The 20,476-nt window shown below is 27.2% G+C and overlaps 1 protein-coding gene across 3 annotated transcripts in view; it reads left to right on the top strand.

The window, feature by feature from the left end:
• LOC145241470 (uncharacterized) overlaps positions 1 to 20,476 on the top strand; it is a 353,227-nt gene that overhangs the window by 195,664 nt on the left and 137,087 nt on the right. For all 3 annotated transcript variants that reach the window (XM_080104454.1, XM_080104452.1, XM_080104455.1), the window contains 2 exons: positions 3,486 to 3,563; positions 11,806 to 11,883. In XM_080104454.1, the coding sequence (XP_079960580.1) occupies positions 3,486 to 3,563; positions 11,806 to 11,883 (156 nt within the window). The remainder of the gene's footprint in view (positions 1 to 3,485; positions 3,564 to 11,805; positions 11,884 to 20,476) is intronic.

A 20,476-nucleotide genomic window follows, 5' to 3' on the forward strand; every position in this document is an offset into this window, starting at 1 on the left:
AAATGGTTACGTTTCCAACCCGTTTCCCTGACCAACAAGAATAACACGCATCACTTCTAGATCTGTTTTTGACCACAGTTCCCGATGATTGTATAACGAATGCCGACACCCCACTTGGGAACGCTGATTATGCAGTGATAATGGTTAAAATCGCACTAAACTCTAGAGCCAAAACTGAAGAGCCAGTGCTCAAAACAAAGAGATATTATAAAAAGGCTGACTGAGAAGCCATCAGAGATCTTATAAGAGATGCTCCATGGGGAAATATTTTTTCTCTTCCTGCTGAACAATGCGCAAATGAGACCACTGAATGGTTCAAAACTGCAATTGAAGCACATGTTCCATGCGGAAATTTTATAGCAAGCCCCACTCTCCCCAATGGTTTACTTCTACTTGTGCAACTGCCATTGCTAAAGGCAGCATGCATACCGCAGATTTTAATATTCATAAATGACCTCTGAGAAGGGTATATATGCTGATGACACCACACTCTATAACGGGCACGACACGAAAACAAATGAACACATATCTAAAGAAATGGCAGAAACACTAGAGGATGACCTCCAATCTGTAGTGGAATGGGGACAAAAATGGATGGTCACGTTCAATGCCGCCAAGACTAAACTAGTTTCCGTCAATAATTACAGGAAAATTCACTAGCACCAATAGCAATGGCCAACGACTCTTTATCTGAGAGTACGTCTTTCGAACTCCTTGGCCTAACGTTCACAGGAAACGTGAGTTGGAACAATTACATTGAAAGCATTGCCAGGGCTGCTGTGAAGAAGGTCGGCTCTCTCTACCATGCTAGAAAACTACTAACACCCGAAATATCCTGTACCTCTATAAAGCCACCATTCGCCCATGTATGGAGCATTGCTGTTATATTTGGGCTAGTGCATCTGCTACTAGTCTCTCGCTCCTTGACAAGGTTCAAAAGAGAGTCGCCAATCTGATAGGCCCTAAACTGGCATCTAAGCTTCAGCCTCTGTCCCATCGATGAAATGTTGCATCCCTCTGCCTGTTCTATAAGTATTTTAATGGTGAAGGCTTTGACGAACTGTAAGCACTTGTGCCCCCACAACATAAACACCCTCGACAAACCCGACAGGCAGCTAAATCCCACCCCCACACAGTAGAAATCCCTAGATGTAAAAGATCTTTCTACTCCAGTAGTTTCTTCCCCAGAACCGCTAGACTTTGGAATTCCATTCCAGGTCCCTGCTTCCCCAACTGTACTAACGTGCAGAGGTTCAAGTGTAATATGAACCGACATCTTGCTGCCCAAATCTCTACATCTTACTACCCAAATCCCAGTAGTTGCTACCCCTGATAGTAGCCCCTACACTAAAGTGGCAATGTGCCTTGTTTGGGTGAAAATGTAATTAAAAAAAAAAATTTTTAAATAAAAAATAACAAAAACCTATCTTTAAATGACTGAAAATATTTTTATTTATTTTATTTTATACATTTTGTTTTGTTTTTTTTTCTTTTTGCAAAATATTTATCAACAAAAAGTTTTTTGTTTTTTTTTTCCTTTAAGAAAAGATAAAAGTTTCACTTTTTTTTCACCGTAAATTCTTAGGTGTAAGTACAAGTTTTTTTGTTTTTTTAAAGACTTTTTATTTAGTCAAGTTTTTTTTTGGGGGGGGGCACAGACATTTTACATATATATATATATATATATATATTAAAGAAAATATGTAAAAATACGTTTACGAAAAACGTACATTGTTAGATGAAAGTACGGGAAAAAATTTAGTTGTTTTTTTTTTCAAGAAAACTTAATATTTTTATTTAATTCTTTTTTTTTTTTTACGGCTGTTCATTGCCGGTGTAAGAACTTTCTCGAGTTAAGGATATTTCCTTAGGAATCTTTTACGTCGGTCGACTGTTGAACGGCTATCGACGGCAAAGAGGGAGGAGATAGAGTAAAGAAAATGTGTAAGTGTGCACCGATATAATACCGCATTACCTTCGCATATTTTTAATGGTAGCCATTTCGGACTCCCATAAATAAATGATTTTTACTATTGTTAGAATCTCACCTGGTGGAGAGGGTATCACATACTTCTTTTTGGGGGCGATTACATTTACATGTTTTTATCTGTTCTTGTATTTTTGAAATTGTTGTGTGTATGGGGAGGGGGGTATCGACGTTACCCACGATGAAAATGATTAATATCCTTAGTATAGTAGGTGTGTTCAAAACGGAACTTTATGTCGACCCAGGCGACGCCGGGTACCCATGCTAGTATTTCAAGCAATTAACTCGGTTCAATATTAGTACTTCATCAATTGACTAGATTAAATACTAGCATTTCAGGTAAATAATCGGACTAAATAAATTTTAGGCAATTAATTTGGCTCAATATTCATATTTCAAATCTTTAACTGGGGTCAAGCAATTTATTAGGCTAGTAGTGATATTGACTAATATTTCAAGCAATTTATTAGGCTAGTAGTGATATTGACTAATATTTCAAGCAATTTATTAGGCTAGTAGTGATATTGACTAATATTTCAAGCAATTTATTAGGCTAGTAGTGATATTGACTAATATTTCAAGTAATTAATACTCAATACTATTATTTCAACTAATTAAATCGTTTCAGTAATTGTTTTTCATGTAATTAACTAGACTCAATACTAGTGTGGGGAGCTTGGTCGACATTCACCGATGGCTGGTATCACTGTCGTGATGTGAGCATAGGTAAATATTTCCCAATCCCCCCCCCCCCAAAAAAAAAAAAGATAGGTTGTCAGAAATGGCATAAAGACAAAGGCGAATTTTAAAAGTTCAATATGACTTTTATTTAACAATAGAAGAAAGGCGAATGATGTTATTGTGTTGATGTATTTTTATGTGTGCATGTGTTGATTCAGCACGAGAGTCAAGAAGGTAATGAAGGAAAATTATTTCTCACTGGTATTTCCATGTGGAGAAGTTTGATGAATGATGTGCGAGAAGGTGATTGTTTAACATCGGGAAACCCGACCGAGTCGATAATTACACCATGCTGGTTGACTGACTGAGACTGACTAACTGGTTTTGGCGCGTTTGCCCTCATTTATCAAGAGAACTGTTGGGGAAAATATTTTAAAATTCTCTTTCCTTGCAATGCAATTGGTTGAAAACACAACATCCCTGTGACGTTAGGTGCTTTCAACTACGTCGGCGCACAGAGGCAGAGTTTTAGTTTTTACGATCGCGAAAATTGCGTGTGTACACAACGGATGTACGCGGAACTGAAATATTGCTTCTACAATCACTTAATATTTGTAGCGAGTCGTTACACTAGCATTTCAAGCAATGAGCTATATTCAATTCTATTAAAGCAAGCAAGTAACTAGGTCCAATGCTAATAGGTCATGTCATTAACTAAGATCAATACTAGTATTTCAAGCAATTTACTTGGCTCAGTAAAAATATTTTCAAAAATCTTTTTACAATTAGTTCAAACTGTTTTTTTCCTCCTTTTTAGCTCAAGGATACTACAACATCTGTTTCGCCCAAGAAGGAGCAAATTGAACACGAGAATGTATCTTTACAAGATGCAAAGGTAAACAGAAATAATCGCTTTTATAACGACATATTCATTTCAAATTGTTTTTTCAATTGTTGATCTAATGATACAAAACTAGCAGTGACGATTGGAGCATAAGCATCGAATATCTTTTTTTATGTAGAGTAAAATCTGTTTTCCTATATTTCCTTGATTTAAATCATTCTAATAACAAAATGGAGATGAAGAAAATGTTTCGTTAATGTGCAATGGCAGATAATGGCTCAGATTATTAAAAATAAAAATTCTATTTTCAATCGATATCAATATTTCTTTTAATAGAAGAAGGGAGGCAGGAATTTTAATTCCTTAATTCACACGTATTCTTACTCTATCATTAAAATATTAATGACAAATCTTTAAAGATTCACCGGTGATTTTTTTAGTCTTGCTTGTCATTTTTTTTTTTCATTGCTTTTTGCTGACAAGATGGATAGAAAGAAAATAAAGACAGAAATGAAAGAGAGACAGAATGCTTCTTTTTCTAGTTTTAACCGACATTCGACTGTGAGAGAGAGAAAATTGGTTTGATGTGTCGTTTTTTTTACATAGGAGTCACCACTTATCAAGGCCCAGAGGCCACTCAAGGATAAGGGTTAATAAGTATACAGTAGTCAATGGGGTAATGTAGTACTTGTTAGTTGTAGAAATTTGGTAAATTGAATTACTTAAGGGGACGGCTCATCAAGAATTTGTCTATGTTGGACTTGAAGATGACCAAATTGTAATCAGCTGGAAAGTCGGCAAATAGCAGAGAGTTCCACGGGCGTGTAGTTCCAAAAAAAGAAACTTTGTTCATGGAGTCTATGTTTAGCTATAGGCACAGATAAAGAGTGGGGGAAACTATTGATAGTGGTTTCAGCTAGACGAGTGTTTTTCATGAAAGTTTGGCAATGGGAAACTCAGAAGAGCACTTGCCATGAAAATAACGATAAAGTAGAAACAGGCTCGCAACATCTCTTTTGTGGGAAAAAGGTTGCAGGGAAGAGAAAAGGGATCCCCCCACTATACTACGAAGTCTATTTTGAATTCTGTCAAGGCAGGATAAGCTATTTCTAGCAGCTTATACTGCCCAGATGTAGCAACACTACTTCATCCTTGGATGTACCTGGCTCTTATATAGACAGAGAATTGCATCAGCAGTGAAATATCTACTGATAGATATCTAATGAATTGGGAGGTTCCTGAGCATGGCTCTACACTTTCTGTCTATCACCCCACATTTTGCAACATGCTTGACTGTGTGGTCGAGGACAAGGTCAGGAAAGGCACCTTCGACCGTGGGGTTCCATGTAGACTCTTCTGTCAAAATTCGACTCATAAAAGCCAGCCTCTCAGCATTTCAATGACACTTCAAGTCAGGTAGTCCCAAGCCACACGGATGTGGAACACAGACCTGTCTGCGAACCTGATGCCTTCCCTTGTCCCAAAGTAGCAATGACAGCTGGTACTATAAGATTTTACATAATTCGCATGCAGGAGAAGTACAGCCAGTCAGTAGAGAATGAGAGGAAAGATGTAAGTGGTGCATACCTTTTAAGGAAAGTTTCCTTTGAACCCATGAGCCAACCGCAGCTTTGATCTTTGACTGTATCTCTGACCAATTCTTTGTGAGCTTAAGACTCAATCCGAACCACTTACTGAGGATTTGAGGATTCGAACTAGGCCATCCATTTCTGAAGGAAACTGGAAGGGTATGAGTGTTCCTCCAGGCTCCTAACCACAGACTGGTCGACTTGCTGTGATTGATTATCGTCCCCTGCGATCTTTTTATACTGCATGAGTGCTTCTGTTATCATCCTGATGTCTCAGAAGCATGACACAAAGATAGTGATGTTATCAGTGAATGCAGAAAGCCTGGCTTTTGATCCTCTAGGCAAAGTGATGCCAAGCAGGATCAAACTTGCCTCCCACACCTTCGCTTGTGAAGTAGTGACTCCAACGCAAGGTCATAAAGCAAGGGTGACAGCGGACAGCCCTGATGCACCGACCGGGAGATGGCAAAAGATTCTGAGTGCTTTCTGTTTATCTGTACCACTGCCATCGGTGTGCAGTACAGTACGGAGATCGATTTGCAGAAGCCCAGTTTGAATCCAGTAGTCTCTAAAGCGATGGTCAACCCTATCAAAAGTTTTGGACTGATCCAAATTAATCATTGTGACTGGCATGTCATCTTATATCCCTCCTTCTAGGATCATACGGATTAGGTGCAAGTTGTTTTGAATTGATCTCCCCTTCACGGCATAGTTCTGCTCGGGTTCAATCAAGTCACCGATAACAACCTGCAGCCGATATTATAAGACCTTGGCCAAAATCTTTAGCTTTGTGTCAAGCAAAGTTATGGGCCTGTAGTTATCTAGCACTTCAAGTCATGCCTATAAGTTTTCCACAGCAATATGATCACTTGGTGACTTGATTAAGGATGAAACCCTCATCAAACCAATGGCTGAACCCATCCGTCAGAATTGGTATCAACATGAGTGACAGACTCAAATACAGTTTGTAGAGCAGACCATCGAGTCCTGGCGATTTGTCGTAACTGGCCTGCTTCAGCACAGTAAGAACCTCCCATTATGTTATATTGCCTTTACAACTAGCCTCTACAACCGCCTTGAGGCAGAGAGAGTCAACCAAATTCGTGGAGATTAGGCTGTTGCATGAATTGTTCTTTGAAATGTTTCCAAAACCCTTCACAGATCTCCCAAGTCGACTTAAGGTATGTCCATGTGGGTGCTTGGTGCTCATGATGTACTTATCCGAGTCATGCATGGAGACCTCCCTACATGCATTCGCATCGGAATTCACGTCTTCATTGGCTACTTTTCTACACCTAGCCCTAACTACTTGGCCTTTGTAATACTCGCTAGCCCTGCATCAAAGGTCCTGCTTAGTTCTTGACCTAGGGCATCCCCCCTCACACTTTTTCTTATCAATATTTCCCCACTATGCTCCCCATTTATTCTAACTCTTGCCTTTTGTCTCTAGTAGAGGTGGGTCAGATTTCTAAGGTCTTTTCCATGAATGTCTCATTTATTTAGAATTTTGGATAAGTCTTCATATTTTAATTTATCAAAGGCTTTTGAGAAATCGATAAAACACAGGCAGAGGTTTTTCTGCATCTCTATACATCTTTCTGTCAGCATAGTCATTGTGAATATGACAGTTGTTGTTCCTTTGTCTGCGACAAATTCAAATTGCACTTCTGATATTTCAGATCGTATTTTGCAATCTCATCATTAGTATTTTCGGTAGGAGCTTCAATGTGTGTCTCATCGTTTTGTGACAGTCGGTTGTTCCAGGTTTCTTGAGGAGTGTCATGAATGTAAAGATAAAACTATCTGGAAACATTTTATACGAACCGCTATTTATTTTCTTCATGATGAAACACGTCTAAGTTGCTCTATGTACCAAAAATTTACATATTTATTTAATTTACTACAACGACCCAAATCAATTTGGCAAATCATAGTTGACATCAAATGTCATGGCATGTCAATTACACTAAAAACACTTGGCCAATCATAGTTGACATCAAATGTCATGGCATGTCAATTACACCAAATAACATTTGACAAATCATAGTTGAACTCAAATGTCATGGCATACCAATTACACCAAAGAAAATTTGGAAAATTATAGTTGACATCAAATGTCATGGCATGTCAATTACATCAAATTACATTTGAAAAATCATAGTTGACATCAAATGTCATAGCATGTCAATTACATCGAATAACATTTGGCAAATCATGTTTATATTAAATTTCATAGCATGTCAATTACACCAAATCACATTTGGATAATCATAGTTGACATCAAATGTCATGGCATATCAATTACACCAAATAATATTTGGAAAATCATAGTTGACATAAAATGTCATGGCATGTCAATGACACTAAATTACATTTCGCAAATACTAGTTGACATCATATGTCATGGCATGTCAATTACACTAAAAAAATTTTGCAAATCATAGTTGGCATCAAATGTCATGACATCTCAATTACACCAAATAACATTTGGCAAATCATAGTTGGCATCAAATAGCATGGCATGTCAATTACATCAAAGACCATTTGGCAAATAATAGTTGGCATCAAATGTCATGGCATGTCAATTACACCAAATTATATTTGGCAAATAATAGTTGACATCAAATGTCATGGCCTGTCAATTACACCAAATAACATTTGGCAAATCAGAGTTGACATCAAATGTCATGGCATGTAAATTACACCAACTAATACTTGGCAAATAATAGTTGACATCAACTGTCATGGCATGTCAATTACAGTAGGAACACTTGGCAAATCATAGGTGACATCAAATGTCATGGCATGTCAATTGCACTTAAAACATTTGGCAAATAATTATTGACATCAAATGTCATGTCATGTCAATTACACCAAATAACATTTGGCAAATCATAGTTGACATCAAATGTCACGGCATGTCAATAACACCAAATAACACTTGGCAAATCATAGTTGACATCAAATTTCATGTCCTGTCAATTACAAAAAATCACATTTGGCAAATCATAGTTGACATCAAATGTCATGGCATGTCAATTACACCAAATAACATTTGGAAAATCATAGTTGACATCAAATGTCATGGCATGTCAATTACACCGAATAACATTTGGCAAATCATAGTTGATATTAAATTTAATAGCATGTCAATTAGACCAAATAACATTTGGATAATCATAATTGACATCAAATGTCATGGCATGTCAATTACAACAAAAAAACTTTGACAAATCGTAGTTGGCATCAAATGTCATGGCATGTCAATTACACTAAAAAAATTTGGCAAATCATAGTTGACATCAAATGTCATGGCATATACAATTACACCAAATAAAATTTGGCAAATGATAGTTGACATAAAATGTCATTGCATGTCAATTACACCAAATAACATTTGGCAGATCATAGTTGACATCAAATGTAATAGTATGTCAATTACACCAAGTCACATTGTGCAAATCATAGTTGACATCAAATGTAATGGAAGGTCAATTACACTAAAAAAATTTGGCAAATCATAGTTGACATCAAATCTCGTGGCATGTCAATTACATCAAACAACACTTGGCAAATCATAGTTGACATCAAATATCATGGCATGTCAATTACACCAAAATACATTTGGCAAATCATAGTTGACATCAAATGTCATAGCATGTCAATTACTGCAAATAATATTTGGCACATCATAGTTGGCACATGCCATGATATCAACTATGATTTGCCAAATGTTATTTGGTGTAATTGACATGCAATGACATTTGATGTCAACTATGATTTGCGGTATTTTTTTAGTGTAACTGACAAGCCATGACATTTGAGGTCAACTATGATTTTCCAAATGTTATTTAGTGTAATTGACATGCAATGACGTTTGATGTCAACTATGATTTGCGGTATTTTTTTAGTGTAATTGACATGCCAGGACATTTGATGTCAACTATGATTTGCCACGTGTTATCAGGTGTAATTGACATGCCATGACCTTTGATGTAAACTATAATTGGCCAAGTGTTATTTGGTGTAATTGACATGCCATGACATTTGATGTCAACTATGATTTGCCAAATTTTATTTTAGTGTAACTGACAAGCCATGACATTTGATGTCAACTATGATTTTCCAAATGTTATTTAGTGTAATTGACATGCTATGACATTTGATGTCAACTATGATTTTTAAAATAATATTTTGTGTACCTGAAATGTCATGACATTCGATGTCAACTATGATTTGCCAAATGTTATTCGGTGTAATTGACATGCTCTGACATTTGATGTCAACTATGATTTACCAAATATTATTTGGTGTAATTGACATGCCATGACATTTGATGTCAACTATGATTTACCAAATGTTATTTGGTGTAATTTAAATGCCATGACATTTTATGTCACCTGAGATTTGCCAAATGTGATTTAATGTAATTGACATGCAATAAAATTTGATGTCAACTATGATTTTCCAAGTGTTCTTTCGTGTAATTGACATGCCATGACATTGGATGTCTCACTTTGATTTGCCAAATGTTATTTGGTGTAATTGACATGCCATGACATTTGATGTCAACTATGATTTTCGAAATGTTTTGGGGTGTAATTGACATGCCATGACATTTGATGTCAACTATCATTTGCAAAATTTTTTTAGCAAATCATAGTTGACATCTAATGTCATGGCATTTCAATTACATCAAATAATATGTGGCAAATAATAGTTGATATCAAATGTCATAGTATGTCAATTACACCAAATAACGTTTGGCAAATCATAGTTGACATCAAATGTCATGGCTTGTCAATTACACTAAAACAAATTTGGCAAATCATAGTTGACATCAAATGTCATGGCATGTCAATTACATCAAATTACATTTCGCAAATAGTAGTTGACATCAAATATCATGGCATGTAAATTACACCAAAAAACATTTGGTAAATCATTGTTGACATTAAATGTCATGGCATGTCAATTACACTAACAAAATTTTGCAAATCATAGTTGACATCAAATTTCATGGCATGTCAATTACACCCATATAACACTTGGAAAATCATAGTTGACATCAAATGTCATGGCATGTCCATTACACCAAATAACATTAGGCAAATTTTAGTTGACATCAATTGTCAGGGCATGTCAATTACACCAAATAACACTTGGCAAATAATAGTTCACATCAAATGTCATGGCATGTCAATTACACCAAATAACCCTTGGCAAATCATAGTTGGCATCACATGTCATGGCATGTCAATTGCACTAAAAAAGATTGGGCAAATTATAGGTGACATCATATGTCATAGCATATCAATTATACCAAATAACACTTGGTCAATCATAGTTGACATCAAAGGTCATGGCATGTCAATTACACTAAATAACACTTGGCAAATCATAGTTGACATCAAATGTCATGGCATGTCAATTACACCAAATAACACTTGGCAAATCATAGTTGACATCAAAGGGCATGGCATGTCAATTACACTAAATAACACTTGGCAAATCATAGTTTGCATCAAATGTCATGGCATGTCAATTACACCAAATAACACTTGGCAAATCATAGTTGACATCAAATGTCATGGCATGTCAATTACACCAAATAACACTTGGCAAATCATAGTTGACATCAAATATCATGGCATGTCTATCCCACCAAATGACCTTTGGCAAGTTATAGTTGACATCAAATGTCATGGCATGTCCATTACACCAAATAACACTTGGCAAATCATTAGTACATGTAACATATTCCATGTGAAAATAATTTATCTCATCAACCGAATAACAAGTGGTCATGGTATAACATAAAACTGCATTTTATCGCGAGACCTCTGTTTAGTAGTAGTAGTAGTAGTAGTAGTAGTAGTAGTAGTAGTAGTAGTAGTAGTAGTTGTTGTTGTTGTTGTTATTGTCCTGGATTCGGTTGTGGTAAAGTGGACCACCAGCATAGAGTGGTGATTTTGTGTTCTGCTGGGTGTATAATACCACTTTCATTAGAGATGTTGACAACCTTCACGTGGTCCCTGCCATCACCTGACTCTATTGAGGAAACTAATACTAATAAAACAAAATCATGTGAGTCCAAATTTCATAAGTTTATGGTTCATAAATTTGTTTGTAATTCTTTTCCGGTATGACATGTAAGTACATTTACATCATGAGTTCAATCATTTTGAATAGATATTATTAAAAACTTGAATTGTTAAATCTTTGACCATAATGACTGAATTGAACACTAAATAACTCCAAAGTCAAAATACCAAATCAAAACTTTCAAAAAGTGTGATAGTTTTATACCAGTTGTGGTGGAAACATCATTGACAATCAATCTAACAAAAGGTAGGCCCCTGTAGCATCAGCCGGCTCTGCTCTGGTACGGTCCTGTTCAGTCCCAGGAAGTGCTCCCTCTCCGACGTTACTTTTATTCTTTGAGAAGAATTTGGTGTATTACCAATTGTTTGAGGGGCAACTACTAAATAATTCCAGCAGGACTCCACAGACTACTTTGTGGGGCCAGAGTACCCTTCTGATGCACTGATTTTTCTTATTTCATGCTATTCTGGACTTGTGCCATACCTTCTTACGGTTGGAAGGAAGAAAATATTAAAACTTTATCTTGATCTTGTTTTCTTCGTTATCTCAATAAAATATATAGTAGAAGTTTTCATCATGATTATTTTGTTTTTGTTCAGCCTGGTTTAGAGAAAGAAACAGTTCATTTGAAAATAAGGAATAATGATTTGGAAAAAGAGTTGCGTGAGTTACAACAGGTAAAATAAACTCTGCTTAATTCATAATATTTATGTATTATTTGTTTTGTTATCATTTTTATGTGACAATGTTCTTAATGATGTTCTAATTTACTGTGTACATTTATAGGTTTCCATATTGTATTTAATTCTATACTAGGTCTATTTAAGATATTCAACATATGTGCTACAAGGATTGACACTTCAACCTCCAAAACATTGTCGCAACTGATTCTTAATGAAGACTTTGCACCATGAGTTCATACAAAAAATTCTAGTATGATTTGGGTGAATTTAACCCTAATCGTGTTTTGGATGCGTAATATTAATAATATAACGATGGCTGTTAGTGTTTTGGTCAAAGATTTTTTAATTGGCACCTGTATGCATGCAATGCCTTCTCCGACAGAGCTTATATTCTTTTCTTAAGTACTATGTGTCTATATTAACTACCATTAATTATTTTTTTATTTTTAACTACGATTTCGTTTTTTTACTACTATTATTTATTATTTATTTTTTACTACTATTACTTATATTTTACTACTATTACTTATTTTTATTTTTTTACTGCTATTACATTTTTTATTTTTTACCTACTATTACTTTTTTATTTTTAACTACTATTACTTATTTTTTATTTTTGAATACTATTACTTATTTTTCATTTTTTTACTATTATTACTTATTTTTTATTTTTTACTGCTATTACTTATTTTTTATTTTTTTACTACTATTACTTATTTTTTATTTTTTTACTACTTTACTTATTTTTTATTTTTTTACAACTATTACTTATTTTTTATTTTTTTACTACTATTACTTATTTTTTATTTTTTTACAACTATTACTTATTTTTTATTTTTTTACAACTATTACTTATTTTTTATTTTTTTACAACTATTACTTATTTTTTATTTTTTTACTGCTATTACTTATTTTTTATTTTTTTACTACTATTACTTATTCTTTATTTTTTTACTACTATTACTTATTTTTTATTTTTTTACAACTATTACTTATTTTTTATTTTTTTACAACTATTACTTATTTTTTATTTTTTTACAACTATTACTTATTTTTTATTTTTTTACTGCTATTACTTATTTTTTATTTTTTTACTACTATTACTTATTCTTTATTTTTTTACTACTATTACTTATTTTTTATTGTTTTACTATTATTACTTATTTTTTATTTTTTACTTTTTTACTACTATTACTTATTTTTTACTACTATTACTTATTTTTTACTACTATTACTTATTTTTTACTACTATTACTTATTTTTTACTACTATTACTTATTTTTTACTACTATTACTTATTTTTTACTACTATTACTTATTTTTTACTACTATTACTTATTTTTTACTACTATTACTTTTTTTTACTACTATTACTTTTTTTTTACTACTATTACTTATTTTATACTATTATTACTTTTTTACTACTATTACTTATTTTTTACTACTATTACTTATTTTTTACTACTATTACTTATTTTTTACTACTATTACTTATTTTTTACTACTATTACTTATTTTTTACTACTATTACTTATTTTTTACTACTATTACTTATTTTTTACTACTATTACTTATTTTTTACTACTATTACTTTTTTTTACTACTATTACTTATTTTTTACTACTATTACTTTTTTTACTACTATTACTTTTTTTTACTACTATTACTTATTTTTTACTACTATTACTTTTTTTTTACTACTATTACTTTTTTTCTACTATTACTTATTTTTTACTACTATTACTTATTTTTATTTTTTTTACTACTATTACTTATTTTTTTTTACTACTATTACTTATTTTTTATTTTTTTTACTACTATTACTTTTTTTTTATTTTTTTACTACTATTACTTATTTTTAATTTTTTACTACTATTACTTATTTCATTTTTTACTACTATTACTTATTTTTCATTTTTTACTACTATTACTTATTTCTTTATTTTTTACTGCTATTACTCATTTTTTATTTTTTACTGCTATTACTTTTTTTATTTTTTTACTACTATTAATTATTTTTATTTTTTAATACTATTACTTATTTTTTTATTTTTTACTACTATTACTTATTTTTTATTTTTTTACTACTATTACTTATTCTTTATTTTTTTACTACTATTACTTATTTTTTATTTTTTTACTACTATTATTTATTTTTTATTTTTTACTGCTATTACTTATTTTTTATTTTTTACTGCTATTACTTATTTTTTTTTTTTACTACTATTACTTATTTTTTATTTTTTTACTACTATTACTTATTTTTTTTTTTTTACTGCTATTACTTATTTTTTATTTTTTTACTACTATTACTTATTTTTTATTTTTTACTGCTATTACTTATTTTTTATTTTTTTACTACTATTACTTATTTTTTATGTTTTTACTGCTATTACTTATTTTTTATTTTTTACTGCTATTACTTATTTTTTATTTTTTTACTACTATTACTTATTTTTTACTTTTTTACTGCTATTACGTATTTTTTATTTTTTTACTACTATTACTTATTTTTTATTTTTTACTGCTATTACTTATTTTTTATTTTTTACTACTATTACTTATTTTTTATTTTTTTACTGCTATTACTTATTTTTTATTTTGTACTGCTATTACTTATTTTTTTACTACTATTACTTATTTTTTTACTACTATTACTTATTTGTTATTTTTTTACTACTTTTACTTATTTTTTATTTTTTTACTACTATTACTTATTTTTTATTTTTTTACTACTCTGACTTATTTTTTATTTTTTACTGCTATTACTAATTTTTATGTTTTTACTACTATTACTTATTTTTTATTTTTTTACTGCTATTACTTATTTTTTATTTTTTTACTACTATTACTTATTGTTTATTTTTTACTACTATGACTTATTTTTTATTTTTTTACTGCTATTACTTATTTTTTATTTTGTACTGTTATTACTTATTTTTTATTTTTTACTACTATTACTTATGTTTTATTTTTTTACTGCTATTACTTATTTTTTATTTTTTTACTGCTATTACTTATTCTTTATTTTTTACTACTATTACTTATTTTTTATTTTTTTACTACTATTACTTATTTTTTATTTTTTTACTACTATTACTTATTTTTTATTTTTTTACTACTATTACTTTTTTTTTTTACTACTATTACTTATTTTTTATTTTTTACTACTATTACGAAGTTTTTATTTTTTTACTACTATTACTTATTTTTTATTTTTTTACTACTATTATTTATTTTTTATTTTGTACTGCTATTACTTATTTTTCATTTTTTTACTACTATTACTTATTTTTTATTTTTTTACTACTATTACTTATTTTTTATTTTTTTACTGCTATTACTTATTTTTTATTTTTTTACTACTATTACTTATTTTTTATTTTTTACTGCTATTACTTATTTTATATTTTTTTACTGCTATTACTTATTTTTTATTTTGTACTACTATTACTTATTTTTTACTACTATTACTTTTTTTACTACTATTACTTTTTTTTACTACTATTACTTATTTTTTACTACTATTACTTTTTTACTACTATTACTTTTTTTTACTACTATTACTTATTTTTTACTACTATTACTTATTTTTTACTACTATTACTTATTTTTTACTACTATTACTTATTTTTTACTACTATTACTTTTTTACTACTATTACTTTTTTTACTACAATTACTTTTTTCTACTATTACATATTTTTTACTACTATTACTTATTTTTTACTACTATTAATTATTTTTTACTACTATTACTTATTTTTTACTACTATTACTTTTTTTTTACTACTATTACTTTTTTTCTACTATTACTTATTTTTTACTACTATTACTTATTTTTATTTTTTACTGCTATTACTTATTTTTTATTTTTTTACAACTATTACTTATTTTTTATTGTTTTACTATTATTACTTATTTTTTTTTTTTACTTTTTTACTACTATTACTTATTTTTTACTATTATTACTTTTTTACTACTATTACTTATTTTTTACTACTATTACTTATTTTTTACTACTATTACTTATTTTTTACTACTATTACTTTTTTTTACTACTATTACTTATTTTTTACTACTATTACTTTTTTTACTACTATTACTTTTTTTACTACTATTACTTATTTTTTACTACTATTACTTTTTTTACTACTATTACTTTTTTTTACTACTATTACTTATTTTTTACTACTATTACTTTTTTTACTACTATTACTTTTTTTTACTACTATTACTTATTTTTTACTACTATTACTTTTTTTACTACTATTACTTTTTTTTACTACTATTACTTATTTTTTACTACTATTACTTATTTTTTACTACTATTACTTATTTTTTACTACTATTACTTATTTTTTACTACTATTACTTATTTTTTACTACTATTACTTTTTTTTATTTTTTTACTACTATTACTTATTTTTTACTACTATTACTTTTTACTACTATTACTTTTTTTACTACTATTACTTTTTTTTACTACTATTACTTATTTTTTACTACTATTACTTATTTTTTACTACTATTACTTATTTGTTACTACTATTACTTATTTTTTATTTTTTTACTACTATTACTTATTTTTTATTTTTTTACAACTATTACTTATTTTTTATTGTTTTACTATTATTACTTATTTTTTATTTTTTACTTTTTTAATACTATTACTTATTTTTTACTACTATTACTGTTTTACTACTATTACTTATTTTTTACTACTATTACTTATTTTTTACTACTATTACTTATTTTTTACTACTATTACTTTTTTTACTACTATTACTTATTTTTTACTACTATTACTTTTTTTACTACTATTACTTTTTTTTACTACTATTACTTATTTTTTACTACTATTACTTTTTTACTACTATTACTTTTTTTTACTACTATTACTTATTTTTTACTACTATTACTTATTTTTTACTACTATTACTTATTTTTTACTACTATTACTTATTTTTTACTACTATTACTTTTTTTTTTACTACTATTACTTATTTTTTACTACTATTACTTATTTTTACTACTATTACTTTTTAACTACTATTACTTTTTTTACTACTATTACTTTTTTCTACTATTACATATTTTTTACTACTATTACTTATTTTTTACTACTATTACTTATTTTTTACTACTATTACTTATTTTTTACTACTATTACTTTTTTTTTTACTACTATTACTTTTTTTCTACTATTACTTATTTTTTACTACTATTACTTATTTTTATTTTTTTTACTACTATTACTTATTTTTTTTTACTACTATTACTTATTTTTTATTTTTATTACTACTATTACTTTTTTTTTTTTTACTACTATTACTTATTTTTAATTTTTTACTACTATTACTTATTTCATTTTTTACTACTATTACTTATTTTTTATTTTTTACTACTATTACTTATTTCTTTATTTTTTACTGCTATTACTCATTTTTTATTTTTTACTGCTATTACTTTTTTTATTTTTTTAATACTATTAATTATTTTTATTTTTTAATACTATTACTTATTTTTTAATTTTTTACTACTATTACTTATTTTTTATTTTTTTACTACTATTACTTATTCTTTATTTTTTTACTACTATTACTTATTTTTTATTTTTTTACTACTATTACTTATATTTTATTTTTTACTGCTATTACTTATTTTTTATTTTTTTTACTGCTATTACTTATTTTTTATTTTTTTACTACTATTACTTATTTTTTATTTTTTTACTACTATTACTTATTTTTTTTTTTACTGCTATTACTTATTTTTTATTTTTTTACTACTATTACTTATTTTTTATTTTGTACTGCTATTACTTATTTTTTATTTTTTTACTACTATTACTTATTTTTTATGTTTTTACTGCTATTACTTATTTTTTATTTTTTACTGCTATTACTTATTTTTTATTTTTTTACTACTATTACTTATTTTTTATTTTTTTACTGCTATTACTTATTTTTTATTTTGTACTGCTATTACTTATTTTTTTACTACTATTACTTATTTTTTTACTACTATTACTTATTTTTTATTTTTTTACTACTATGACTTATTTTTTATTTTTTACTGCTATTACTAATTTTTATTTTTTTACTACTATTACTTATTTTTTATTTTTTACTGCTATTACTTATTTTTTATTTTTTTACTACTATTACTTATTTTTTATTTTTTACTGCTATTACTTATTTTTTATTTTTTTACTACTATGACTTATTTTTTTATTTTTTTACTGCTATTACTTATTTTTTATTTTGTACTGTTATTACTTATTTTTTATTTTTTACTACTATTACTTATGTTTTATTTTTTTACTGCTATTACTTATTTTTTATTTTTTTACTGCTATTACTTATTCTTTTTTTTTTTTACTACTATTACTTATTTTTTATTTTTTTACTAATATTACTTATTTTTTATTTTTTTACTACTATTACTTTTTTTTTTTTACTACTATTACTTATTTTTTATTTTTTACTACTATTACGAAGTTTTTATTTTTTTACTACTATTACTTATTTTTTATTTTTTTACTACTATTATTTATTTTTTATTTTGTACTGCTATTACTTATTTTTCATTTTTTTACTACTATTACTTATTTTTTATTTTTTTACTACGATTACTTATTTTTTATTTTTTTACTGCTATTACTTATTTTTTATTTTTTTACTACTATTACTTATTTTTTATTTTTTACTGCTATTACTTATTTTATATTTTTTTACTGCTATTACTTATTTTTTATTTTGTACTACTATTACTTATTTTTTACTACTATTACTTTTTTTACTACTATTACTTTTTTTTACTACTATTACTTATTTTTTACTACTATTACTTTTTTACTACTATTACTTTTTTTAACTACTATTACTTATTTTTTACTACTATTACTTATTTTTTACTACTATTACTTTTTTTTACTACTATTACTTATTTTTTACTACTATTACTTATTTTTTACTACTATTACTTATTTTTTACTACTATTACTTATTTTTTACTACTATTACTTTTTTACTACTATTACTTTTTTTACTACTTTTACTTTTTTCTACTATTACATATTTTTTACTACTATTACTTATTTTTTACTACTATTACTTATTTTTTACTACTATTACTTATTTTTTACTACTATTACTTTTTTTTACTACTATTACTTTTTTTCTTCTATTACTTATTTTTTACTACTATTACTTATTTTTATTTTTTACTGCTATTACTTATTTTTTATTTTTTTACAACTATTACTTATTTTTTATTGTTTTACTATTATTACTTATTTTTTTTTTTACTTTTTTACTACTATTACTTATTTTTTACTATTATTACTTTTTTACTACTATTACTTATTTTTTACTACTATTACTTATTTTTTACTACTATTACTTATTTTTTACTACTCTTACTTATTTTTTACTACTATTACTTATTTTTTACTACTATTACTTATTTTTTACTACTATTACTTTTTTACTACTATTACTTTTTTTACTACTATTACTTTTTTCTACTATTACATATTTTTTACTACTATTACTTATTTTTTACTACTATTATTATTTTTTACTACTATTACTTATTTTTTACTACTATTACTTTTTTTTACTACTATTACTTTTTTTCTACTATTACTTATTTTTTACTACTATTACTTATTTTTATTTTTTACTGCTATTACTTATTTTTTATTTTTTTACAACTATTACTTATTTTTTATTGTTTTACTATTATTACTTATTTTTTTTTTTACTTTTTTACTACTATTACTTATTTTTTACTATTATTACTTTTTTACTACTATTACTTATTTTTTACTACTATTACTTATTTTTTACTACTATTACTTATTTTTTACTACTATTACTTTTTTTTACTACTATTACTTATTTTTTACTACTATTACTTTTTTTACTACTATTACTTTTTTTTACTACTATTACTTATTTTTTACTACTATTACTTTTTTTACTACTATTACTTTTTTTTACTACTATTACTTATTTTTTACTACTATTACTTTTTTTACTACTATTACTTTTTTTTACTACTATTACTTATTTTTTACTACTATTACTTTTTTTACTACTATTACTTTTTTTTACTACTATTACTTATTTTTTACTACTATTACTTATTTTTTACTACTATTACTTATTTTTTACTACTATTACTTTTTTTTTACTACTATTACTTATTTTTTACTACTATTAGTTTTTTATATTTTTTTACTACTATTACTTATTTTTTACTACTATTACTTTTTACTACTATTACTTTTTTTACTACTATTACTTTTTTTTACTACTATTACTTATTTTTTACTACTATTACTTATTTTTTACTACTATTACTTATTTGTTACTACTATTACTTATTTTTTATTTTTTTACTACTATTACTTATTTTTTATTTTTTTACAACTATTACTTATTTTTTATTGTTTTACTATTATTACTTATTTTTTATTTTTTACTTTTTTAATACTATTACTTATTTTTTACTACTATTACTGTTTTACTACTATTACTTATTTTTTACTACTATTACTTATTTTTTACTACTATTAC

This window comes from Euprymna scolopes, chromosome 20 (assembly GCF_053919585.1).
Source record: "Euprymna scolopes isolate OS-2025 chromosome 20, ASM5391958v1, whole genome shotgun sequence".
In the NCBI taxonomy this organism is placed as follows: Eukaryota; Metazoa; Mollusca; class Cephalopoda; order Sepiida; family Sepiolidae; genus Euprymna; species Euprymna scolopes.